General features: G+C 39.1%; 1 protein-coding gene across 1 annotated transcript in view; it reads right to left on the bottom strand.

Moving 5' to 3' along the window:
• The window catches only part of PITRM1 (pitrilysin metallopeptidase 1), a gene marked incomplete at its 5' end in the record, with an annotated part of 29,528 nt that extends 17,160 nt beyond the window's left edge, over window positions 1-12,368 (bottom strand). Inside the window, 11 exons of the mRNA XM_009325559.1 lie at window positions 3,637-3,733; window positions 4,174-4,287; window positions 6,064-6,192; window positions 6,760-6,848; window positions 7,573-7,699; window positions 8,983-9,143; window positions 9,552-9,648; window positions 9,754-9,868; window positions 10,309-10,460; window positions 11,402-11,508; window positions 12,348-12,368. Of these exons, the coding sequence (XP_009323834.1) occupies window positions 3,637-3,733; window positions 4,174-4,287; window positions 6,064-6,192; window positions 6,760-6,848; window positions 7,573-7,699; window positions 8,983-9,143; window positions 9,552-9,648; window positions 9,754-9,868; window positions 10,309-10,460; window positions 11,402-11,508; window positions 12,348-12,368 (1,209 nt within the window). The remainder of the gene's footprint in view (window positions 1-3,636; window positions 3,734-4,173; window positions 4,288-6,063; window positions 6,193-6,759; window positions 6,849-7,572; window positions 7,700-8,982; window positions 9,144-9,551; window positions 9,649-9,753; window positions 9,869-10,308; window positions 10,461-11,401; window positions 11,509-12,347) is intronic.

Below are 12,368 nucleotides of genomic sequence, written 5' to 3'. Positions count from 1 at the left end.
GTGAGAAGCAGAAAAGGCCTTGACTCTGTGTAATCACTGCTCAGCAATAACTAAAACATCCCTGTGTTACAACCCTGTTTTCAGCACAAATCCAAAACACAGCCCCATACGAGCTGCTATGAAGAGATCTAACTCTATCCCAGCCAAAACCAGTACGCTTGGTGAGCTTGTTGCAGTGTTTTACCACCCTCTCTGTGAAGAACTTTTTCCTAATATCCAATCTGTACTTCCCTGAGGCAGCTTGAAGCCACTTCCTCGTGTTTTATTACCAGACACCAGAGAGAAGAGACTAGCACCTCCTGCTCTGCTCCCCATCATGAGGGAGTTGCAGACACCAATGAAGTCACCCCTCAGTCTCCTCTTCTCTAAGCTGAGCAAACCTAGTACCCTCAGCAGTTCCTCATAAGCCATGCCCTCTAGTCCTTTCAGCATCTTTGTTGCCATCCTTTACACATGTTCTAATATTTTTATGTCCTTCTTATATTGTGGAGCCCAAAACTGCACATAGTACTCGAGGTGAAGCCACACCAATGCTGAGTGCAGTGGGACAATCACTTATTTCAACCAGTTAGCTATACTCTCCTTAATGTACCCCAGGATATGCTTGGCCCTTTTTGGCTTTATGTGACTCAAACTTGAACTTACCATCAACGAAAACCCCCAGATACCTTTCTGCAGGGCTGCACTCCAGCCTCGTCCCCCAATCTATATGTACATCCAGGATTATACCATCCCAGTTGCAGAATCCACATTTGTCCTTGTTAAATTTCATTCAGTTTGTGATTGCCCAGTGCTCTAATCTATCAAGATCTCTCTGTAAGGCGTCTTTACCCTCGAGGGAATGAACGGCTCCTCCTAATTTAGTATCATCGGCAAACTTACTTCGTATGCACTCAACTCCTGTGCTCAGGTCATTGATAAAAATATTGAAGAGAACTGGCCCTAAAATTGAGTCCTGGGGAACACCACTAGTGACTGGCCACCAGCCAGATGTTACCCCATTTACTAAAACTCTTTGAGCCCCACCCTTCAGCCAACGGTTCACCTATTGTACTCCGATTTAAATAAATACATCACACAGAGAAAAGTCCTTCTTGTAAGCTGTAAAGCTAGCACAGCACTAGAATACAGCATGGACGTTAGAGAATCATTACCACATGAAATGTAAAATTACACAGGCTGTCACCTGCAATAGCCAGCATGGCTTCACAAAAGGCAAATCGTGCCTGACTAATCTGGTGTCCTTCTACAATGGAGTGGCTGCATTGGTGGATAAGGGAAGATAAACTGATGTCATCTATCTTGACTTCTGTAAGACCTTTGATACAGTCTCACACAACATCCGTGTCACTAAATTGGAAAGATACGGGTTTGATGGATGGACTATTCAATGGATAATGAACTGGCTGGATGGCTGCATCCAAAGAGTTGCAGTCAATGGCTCAACGTCCAAACGGAGATCACTAACAAGTGGTGTCTGTTCCTCAGGGGTCCGTATTGGGACCAATACTGTTCAATACCTTTATTAGTGACATAGACAGTGGGACTGAGTGCACCCCCAGCAAGTTTGCAGATGACACCAAGCTGAGTGGTGCAGTTGATACACTAGAGGGAAGGGATGCTGTCCACAGGGACCATGACAGGCTTGAGGAGTGGGCCCATGCGAACCTCGAAGTTCAACAAGGCCAAGTGCAAGGTCCTGCACCTGGGCTGGGGCAATGATCAGTAATCAGTACAAGTTGGGTGATGAATAGTTTGAAAGCAGCCCTGCAGAGAATGGCTTGGGGATATTGGTAGATGAAAAATTGGACATAAGGCCACAATGTGCACTTACAGCTCAGAAAGCCAATTGTATCCTGGGCTGCAAAAAAAAAAAAAGGCATGGCCAGCATGTTGAAGGAGGCAATTCTCCCCCTCTACTCTGCTCTGCTGAAACCCCACCTGGAGTACTGCATGCAGCTCTGGGGCCCATAGTACAAGACAGACATGGACCTGTTGGAGCAGGTCCAGAGGAGGGCCACAAAAATGATCAGAGGGATTGAACACCTCTCCTATGAAGAAAGGCTGAGAGAGTTGGGGTCATACAGCCTGGAGAAGAGAAGGCTTCAGGGAGACCTTATTGTGGCCTTTCAATATATGAAGGGGACTTACAAGAAAGACAGAGAGACACTTTTTACGAGGGCCTGTAGTGACAGGACAAGGGGCAATGTTTTTAAACTGAGAGAGGGTAGATCTACATTGGACATAAGGAAGAAATTTTTTACAATGAGGGTGGTGAGACACTGAAACAGGCTGCCCAGAGAAGTTGTGGATGCTCCATCCCTCGAAGTGTTCAAGGTCAGGCTGGATGAGGCTTTGAGCAACCTGATCTAGTGAAAGATAGCCCTGCCCATGGCAGGGCATTGGAACTAGATGATCTTTAAAGGTTCCTTCCATGATTACTTTAGTTATAACTAGGTCCCCTTCAGGCCCTTTCAAGGTCAACTTCTAAAACATGACCTCAGGGAAACAAACTGAAATATAACGCTGTTCTATGGGAGTATTAACACCAAATGCTGCATGACTGTTTGGTCTTTAAAAGCAAGAATTGTTTAAGAGCTTTCTGTGCTAGAATTAAGTTCCAACAGTTGAATCAACTTCAAGAATTAAAAATGTTGAGAGATAAAGTATATGCATCAATATTTCATCACACAGAATTACACAATCTAAAGACATGCTAGAAAGTATTGGCTATCAAAATCAGGTACATTTTTGCCAGATCCTACTACTGGATCATGTTTCCTACTAGGAAACATGACAGGCAATTAAATATCCACAATTTGTCTGTTTCACCATATGGCAATCTGATTTGAAACAGGTCTTGGTTGTGCCCTCCAATTTACAAGTCTCATGTTAATCCAGGACTCTGCTTCTTTACCTAACTTTGTATGCCAAAAGAAATTAACTCCTGTTCATGCTGAAGAAGATACAACACTTGAGAGACACAAAGCAAAGAGCTGTTAAGCAACTGAAGTTGCTGCAGAGCAGAAAAAAAACAGAGGACACTGGAGAACAGGTGGCAGCAGGAGCCCCGATTTCCGAACTGACTGCAAATACTGCAGCTAACTCATTCCCATATTCACAACGACACCACATTCTGCTGTGGAACATGTTTTCCATAACAGCTTAGGTATCAAAATTTTAAGCCAATAACTGAATTAGTGTACATTTTCACTTGTGAATCTTGAAAATAAGTTACAGCAGTACAACCCTAAATTCCATAGAAAAATATAGTTCTTCTATTTGAGTTTTAAACATACATAGGCATCTGGCCAAAACATACAGTTACAAGAGCCAGTATGGCATGCCTCTCTTAGAGAACTAATCAGTGCTACTGAAATCAAAGCTACTACTCAGGCAAAGACAACAGGCTCACTGCCTGATTAAGTCATACAGCGTGGAGTCCAGCGATAGTTTGAAGGCTACTGAAAAGAAGGAAGAAAGATGTAAATGAGATGACAAAGGAAGAGCCCTTCAGTGGAAAGTTTTACATATCAAGAGCCTACAAAATGACCCCATATTTCGTACAGACGTAGACAGTAGATTTCTTATCCATTCCTAAAACACCACCACACATGGACACACATATAGACTTACAGATGTCAGGGCAAGTCCAAAACTTGTAGACTGATGCTTCAGCTGGATTTCAATTTTGTGAAGTAGAGCTTCAATCCTATCTTCCTCAAATCCTTTCCTTTGGGAAGGAGTGATGAGAGAAGGAAATCATATCCATTAACACTAATCACTTTAAGTGAAGTTATGAAAATGAATTATAACATTGACAAAGGAAGCATTACAACATAATGTCTTCCACACTGAATTAAAATTGATATGAAATAATCTTATCATACTGCGTCATTTAGTGAAACTGCACTAATATCATTAAAATCCTGAAGGTTATGCTGATGAATATGTTACAATAGAGGAAGTTAGCAGATACAAGTTTTAAGAGTATTGAACAATATTACTGCTTCTTTGGTGCATTTATTTTTATATAACTAAATTTTTAAGGCATGCTATTATATATATGCCTGTATTATTATATGTCTATATATTATTATACTATTACTATCCAATTGTAAAAGACTGTATGGAAAGAACTAACAGTATTCTAAAAAATTTAGCATTACTCACGCAATAACTTCATCAACTGTTCTAGCAATTATCTGTTTCACAGTATCAATGTCTCTTTCAGCAATACCCTGTAGACCCACGCTGAAATAAGCTTCTCTTGTTGAGCCATTAAACCTAGAACAAAACATACTCAACTCAGTGACAAGTACTAGAACTTAAGCATTAAACCTGCCAGCAACGGCAGAAGGGGAAAAACACCTGTAATTTCCAAATACGTACACACACACACACAGAGGATTTTAAAAGCTAGATAGAAAGAAAAATAATTACTAGAGAGGCAAGAAATGGAACTTAAAAGCATTTTTTGTTCAATTTCAGTAGTCATAGCGCACTGTTATGAAAACATACAGCATATATTAGAGAAAGACAAACAGTTACAGAAGAAAAGCTGATCTTTTCATCTTCCCATTCATCTGTAAGTACTTTCAGGTAAAGAAGTCTCTTTTTTTAAGGTGAAAATTTTAGCTGCCTGTAACGCCAAACACATATATCCTATTTAAGCAGGTGAGTGGAATGGTACTTTTAAATTTGTATTTTACAAATACTGCTTTAAAAGTAAGTGGTGAAGGTGAAATGTTCCATGTCTGTTGCAATACTTTTCAATAGTACTTTAAAAAAAAAAAAGTAAAGATAATTTTGTTCAAGCTGTCAGGCAGGTTTCACCATAAGAAGTCATCTTTAGAGAGACAAACTGACACTTGCAGAAATATGGAACACCTAGCAGTTTGAACCAAAGCCAACAAACAAAAAGCAATAGGTGTTCATCAACTCTAAACATCCACTATTTCATGTCTAAAAAACACAGAAGGGATTCAGTGACAGGCTCAGATGTTGAGTTCTGGAATACTGATCTCTGGACTCAAACTTTTTCTCCTAGATTGATTCATCACCACAGTCACTAAGGCAAATTAAAGCCAACTCACTGTATGGTTCAACACCATATTAATGCAGTCAACCTGGAAAAGGCTCAGCAGACAAAACATACAGCAACTGAATCACTACTTCAGTGTCTAAAGACGGATTTCTACTGCCATGCCCTGTGATATTAAGATGTCTGCATGGCACTGGCATGCATGACACAGGACTTGCAGGAAACCCATGACTTCACGTAGAGACAGTTCAAGCCAGGCAGAGTACCCTAAGGCATTAAAATCATAGATGAGTATATTAAGGTTTCCCGCTCAAACATCTGAGACAGCCAGTGGAGGCGAAGGCATGAATCAGTCAGATGAATCGCGCCCTCAGAGTGCTTCTTTCTTTCTGCTGACAATAAAGGCAAACTGTGATGAGCAGCTGAGCCTGTAGTTAGGTGAAGACAATCCACCCACCCTTAGTCTGCAGAACAGAGCGAGCTCAGAAGACTGGCTGCAAGAGCTACAGTTTGAATAAGTGAGTGTTGGCAGAAATACCCTTTTGTACTGAGGTGATGGCAAGTTAATGGCCGCTAACTGCACAAAAGCACATTTGTGCCAAACCTGTCTACTACTAAATCACAGAATTAAAGCAAAAAAGTAAAGGTAACACAGTACAGAGAACAACTAGCAAACCCTTCTGAGTAATACTAAAGGGTCAAGCTGAAAACCCCAAGTAAGTTAGGGCACTGAAGGTATACCATGTTTTTATCTACCCATTTTTCTTGTTCATAAGCTTCAAACAGTACAACTTTGTTTAAACTAACATAGCTTCTACTGAATTATTTTGACGAGCCAAAAATTACACTTGAGAATGCTTTATAGTTCATCTGTAGAAACTCTGAAGATGTTTTAGTATTAAAATAAGATTATTCTGGTGTAAATTGCCTGTATGAGAGATGACTTCTCCCAACTTAATAGTGGTTTGTAACTTTCCTAATATTGCTTATAGTGATGAAATGTAAACTGCAACACTTACCCAACATCAGGAGAAAAATCTGTACCAACACCAGACTCAATTAAGGCTTTGTAAAAAGGAGAATTTGGCCCATCAACCAACAGTGAAGACAACAGGCTTAGCGTGAATGTTTCAAAAGTGTCTGTAATACTGAAGAAAAATTAATAGTTCTTAAAAACCATCAAGCTACAAGTATGAGACACCCAGCATCACAGAGTTCATTTCAGAATAATTACTTCTATAAAACAATGTAGAGGGAGCAAGGGAGAAATAATTGTCAGTTATGAACACTGCACAAAACCTTAGGGAACTAAGAGAGTTCTGCATCTTTCACTTATTGTAACTAGCAGTAAAGCAAGTTAAATTAGGCAGCAAGGGTAGATAAAGTTAGAGTAGGGTCATACAGAAAAGCTTGCACATGGCAGGAAATGGAAAGACAGGAAGGCAGCGCTCCCAAAAGTCTAATCCACTGAACAGTTCTGTAGGATAATGGCTGATTTTCCTTATGTCTATCTGCTAAAGAAAAAGACAGGAAAAATTCTGCTTAGTAATTAAACTTTCATTTACTAAAGGAGGATTTGTCTAGCTTTCCCATGGCATTATTTAACTTAAAGGTGGCATTTATGAAGAGGGATTGGGGGACACGAAATATGCCTGCATCTTGCTTGAAGTTTTAAAATGAGCCTTTGATTCAGAATTTCATTTTGATACACTTACTCTGTCAACAAGTAGCTGACGCTGACAGTTGTCTGCTTGGAAGGATCAGCAGCAAATGAGTCTAAGCCACATGTTACACTGTGTTCTCTCTGTAAAGTGTAATAAATATGTCCAATGCAGACTAAACTCAGAGCAGAAGTTACAAATAAAAAATTACTGCTTACACCTTCATACCATCCTCCTCTCAAAGATTTCAAATAATTTTACAGATACTCATGAGTAAGTTCAATATTCATAAGTAAATACACAAACACGGGATATTGTGAAAAATACGAGTCGTATCTCAGTTTTTACAAGTGGAGAAACAGAGGAGCTGATCAAGAAAATCTGGCCATAATTAACTCTCTGAGCTGGGTTTCAAAGAAATGCTTAAGCTTCTGGACAAGCCAAGGAGGGAAATGGGGGCGAACGGAAAAAGTTATTTTTGACACCAATGTTTGGAAGGTTAGGTACCATTAGAGGGCATATTTCCTGATGCTTAAGTATCAGTATTTGTATAAGTAGCTCTAAATGCTTTCCATTAATAAATGCTTCAATGCTCCAAATGCTGAGGGACTTGAAAACTGGAAATAAGAAAAACAAACTGCACACAATCATTACATTACTGAAACTCAGAAGTAAATGTAGTTTTTCCCTCGCTTTAACCAAAACCAAAAATACTTCAGCTCATTTACACACAAACACACTTCTAAACAAAAAAAGTAACTCTACAGGCTGGGCTAAAATGTTAACCTGTTATATTTGGTTTCCGTAATTCCAAGATTGGATGTGCACTGTTTGTTTTTTTGTTTTGTTTTGTTTTTTTTTACTTACAGGCTTTTCCCAGAGCTTCTGTTTCGGGATGTCAGTATTTGATTCAATTCTTTCAAATTTTATCAATGCTTCCTCATGTATTTGTTTCAAATGTTGCTCCAGTGGAAAGTTACCATAAGTGAAAAATCTGCATTTCATATGAAAGACTGGGATTAAGCACCAGATTTTGACATGAAATTTACAGTAACAGCTTTTCTCATATTCTGAATTCCGTGTGTTTTCCAGTGATTCAGTCACATCTAGAATGGAACGTGCTTTGTAAGGCTCCTAGGTTAAAGACCCACCAGTTTGCCACATACATAACACTCAGAGATCTCCTGGTAAAATTCCACATTTTTCAGCTTCTGTTTTACACTTCGAAGGCCACAAAAAAATAGAATTCATTTAGTTGCAGTAATGTACAATGTTCTAAGAAAAATTATTAGCAATTGAAGCCAGAATCCTAGTGCTTTAAATTAGTTTCAGAAGACCAAATTCTTATGGTCTTCACACATAATGTATAAAATACGATGATCCATGTCTCAACTGATCTATAAAACATGGCTCAGTTCTGCAGGTCAGTCTACCAAGCACACTCCCATACCTACAAGAAACACTGCTGACTTCCGCTGGATTAAATATGAGCACAAGGTATGTCTCAGGTAAATGTTATTCCCTGATTAAAACCTAAACACAGGTACAATAGAATACTTGGGATGATCAGAAAAACAACGGATGGTAAATTCACTATCATGACACAACCTTATGTTCCATAAGTGAATTAATCAGACTAACACATTGACCACAAAACAGGTACAGAAGAAATGATACTATAGATTTCCCTCCATATCACTTTCAAATTGACTTTTAACTTAAATACCTTATTAGTACCAACACAATTAGTATCTGACTCAAATGAATATCCATTATTTGGAACCTGATACAGTAATGTGTGATCCAGGAGCAAATGAACAGCCATCCATTTGTAAATTCTTTCTATAACTTTTAATCTGGGTTGACTTCAAGGAAGATAGGAACCCCTAGACTCATCTGCGCTACTTGTATCATAACTCCCTAGCATTACCGCCAAATACTTATGAGTATGTTCCATTACCCCCCAAGCCGTTTCAGTTCAATGTGAAACATCTGTAAACAAAAATCCCCAAAACAAATCCTCATAATCAAGCAGGCAGATGTACTCTAGAGTATCAGCCATCTCTCTTTCAGCAATCCCTCTTCCAATTCACCCTTCACTTCTCTCCCTAGGGCAAATTCCTTGCTTCAATGCTGTCCTAGCGGCTGAAGGACATAGGTTATCTAAGTTGCTGGCCATGTGAATGGAAACACTGTATTGATGGTTTTCCCTTACAAAAATACAAACACAGTGCTAACACTATATAACCCAGTAAGTTAGTCACAAATTTCAGATACCTGGAATTGCTTGGATGATAATGTGTGGCATGGAACTGTTTAAGCTGCTCCCATGTAAGATCAGGAATATATAATGGATCTCCACCAGATACTACACCGTAAGTGTGATCAGGAAGGATTTTATTCTGCAAGTGCTGTGCAAATATCCTCTCATTATCTGTCTTAAGAGGAAAACACCACATTTCAGTAAAAGTCATCAAAACATATTTTAAAAATAAAAGGTGCTCAATAATAAGACCTCAGAGCTCTAAGTTACACAAGAGTTCCTCCTCACATAAGCATTTTGTTCTATAGTCCCATGTACTTGGATAGAACTAGCTACGTTAGCATGCCAATTTAAAAGAAAATTATATGACAAAATCCATTAGCAAGATGCTCTTTTATATGTAAACAAACTTTCAACAGGCTAACTTTAAGAATAACCATGTAACAGATTGTTGACTTTACTGAGGGCTTAAATTTCACAAAGAAAGAATGGAAATCTCTGGTGCAATAAAGCCATTGATAACTCACAGCTTAAGCCACTTCACCACGTGTAAGATCTTAAAACAAAAATTCACGAAACTTACAAATGCCCCTTTCATTTCATTAAACACCACTCCTTTGAAGACTAGAGGTGTCTGAGGATCAGCTGGGTTCTCATGTTCTAACCTCCAACCTTCTTGCCTGAAAAAATTAGTAACAGGAAGTGTTGAGAGCTTGAGGGTTTTGGTATTGTTTTTTTTTTTTTAATTTAAGGTTTGCATACACCTCAAGCTGTCCACATCTTACCAGAAATCTAGTTGCCGCAAACATGGAAAGAAAGCTGCATCCAAGTACACCGACAGGAGATTTTGAAAATCCTTGAGATTTTGTGTTGAAAATGGATAGAGTGTGTAATCACTAGCTGGGTATAAATAAATGTAAAAAGATCAGAATTTTAGAAAGTCCGAGATGTGTTTTGCCCTCATTTATTTTTAATCTCTCCTCTATATAAATAACTGGAAGAGAAGAAACTTCCTAAATGATACGTATTTTTCCTGAGGAATACACAGAAGTTTAATGTTGCAATTATCTTACCATGAAAACTTTGCTTTTGCCGTGTATATAAATAATTAAATGCATTGTTGTATACTATAAAGGTCCAGCTCTATCGGGACTTTTGTAACTGCCAAATGAACAAGATCTATTTTGTTGCCTTGCCTTGTTAGCTTTTTAATCTCTCACTCACAACGTTCACACTTAATAATAATGGCTCTCCAAAGGGAAATTAAGGAGAGCCGACAGACAGCTCTACTAAAATAAAACCTCATGCATTTTAAGTGGTATTATTTACTTTGGGCTCACCTGTGAACGCATTCATGAAAGTGGACAGTGATCTATTTAACATTTTAAAGAATGGATCTCTGCAAGGATACTTTTGAGAACCACATAACACAGTGTGCTCAAGGATATGCGGGACCCCAGTGCTGTCCATTGGAGTGGTTCGGAATTGTATACTGCAAGAGAGAGCACAGAGAGGAATGCAGTTATCTGTGATGAAAAGTCAACCCACCTCCTATCTGCAGCTGAGACTTATGGGAACATTATCACTGTCTAGTAACTAACACAGCATACAGCAGGATGCAGAGTTATTGAGTTCTTAAGACTCTTGAGCTGAGTGCTCAGCTACCTCTTCTAGGTGTACAACCTCTGCACTTCTACTTCTGGAGGTGCTACAGAAGTTTTCAGCACATAACTAAACACCTTTCTTTTTTACCCAAAAGGCTCAGAAAAAAGCTTCATGGAAGGTTATGGAAAAAAGAACTGGTTTACATCTTGCAACTATAAAGCAGCTTATCAGAAAGTCCAGTTTTCGGCTCACCAATACAGAAGACATGATAATAAATTTGAAGTAGTTTAGTGGAGACCCATAAAGATGGCTGGAGCCTGTGAAAAAAGGCTGAGGAAATTGGGCTCATTTAGCCTGGAGAAGGAAAGGCATCAGGGGACTCAATAGCAGCTTTCCAATACCTACAAGGAGGTTATGATGAAGACAGGTTCTTTGCATAGATATGCATGACGGAAGGACAAGAGACAATGTTCATAAATTGAAGCAAGGGAGGTTCCAACTTGATATTAAAGAAAAAAAGACCCCACTATATGGACAGTCAAACATTGGGAACAGGTTGCCCAGAGGGGATGCATAATCTCTGTCTTTGGAAGCTGTCAAGGCCCACCTCGATAAAGGTCTGAGGAACAGCACCCTGTTTTGAGCAGCAGACTGAACAACAGATGTCATGACATCTGTTCCAACCTGAAAAACCCTAAGGAAGTCCCACAAAGGAAGTACTATTCTCTTTGTTATCACAGAAAAATCCAGTTATGAAGCTGGATTACAATTTAGAAACCACAAGGTGATGCTGAGATGGAATGTGCTATACATATATTAATGTTTTACCTGAACAGATTATTGGAGTCCTCCCGAGCCACATGTAAATACCTGGCTCCTGTACTGTCATGACTAAGCTTCACTGCAGTCAGGAACAGCTCAGGAACTGCTGTCACCTGCATCAGAAAAAAACATCTGCATTACAGTGTGACTGCAACTAGGTCAAATAAATCACGGATGATATAGCAATGATCAGTTTGTTGATCCTGTATATAATACTGCCACATACAGTATTAAATAAATTCTTTGTTCCTAGGGTTTGTGGGGGGGGGGGGGAGTATAGTATGCAAATAGAAAATAAAGTTTAAAAAAAACCCCACAATTAAAATACACTACAACCAAAGAGCTATACTCTTCTGGTATAGATATTAAGACCAGAACAATTCAATCAGAAAAGGCATATATTCAAATGCCAGCGGTTAGGGTAGCAAAAGAAAAATCAAGGAACCCAGTTCTACCACTAGCTCTGTCACCAGCAATCACTTTTTGCAAATTACGTTTACTGTTTGCTTCTGCTTTTTTCTTTAAAAAAGTAAAAAGAAATTCCACATATTTCCATTGCAGGTTCTTAACAAAGGTATTAAAAGCAGCTTAGGAGATAAAATATTACTTGAACGTCTTCCATAAAACAGCACACAGCGAAGTTCAGTTATCTGTCAGGACTTTTAGAAGACCAGACAGAATGCTCATCTGTAGCAGACACACAAACTCCCGGGTGCGTTATTCACTCTAGAAGAGTTAGCTTCCTATAGGAACGTGTGTTAATGTCACCTAAAGAATCTGGTTGCAGAGGAATAACTACAAGTAACTACTCTATCATTTTTTAACTGACCACCCAAAGCACCTACGCAAATGTTTAGTGTGTAGACTCCTGGCCTCACTTAGGCGCTTTCCAACCAAGGGAAAATTCATCTACACAAACACAGAGGAAACATAAGGGAAGGGCGATGCTTACCTGCTTTACAGTGAACCCATG

The sequence above is a fragment of the Pygoscelis adeliae genome, unplaced genomic scaffold (genome assembly GCF_000699105.1).
Source record: "Pygoscelis adeliae isolate BGI_AS28 unplaced genomic scaffold, ASM69910v1 Scaffold175, whole genome shotgun sequence".
NCBI lineage: Eukaryota > Metazoa > Chordata > Aves > Sphenisciformes > Spheniscidae > Pygoscelis > Pygoscelis adeliae.
The sequence above is the reverse complement of the archived record's forward strand: the minus strand, read 5'-3'. Positions and strand labels throughout refer to the sequence as shown.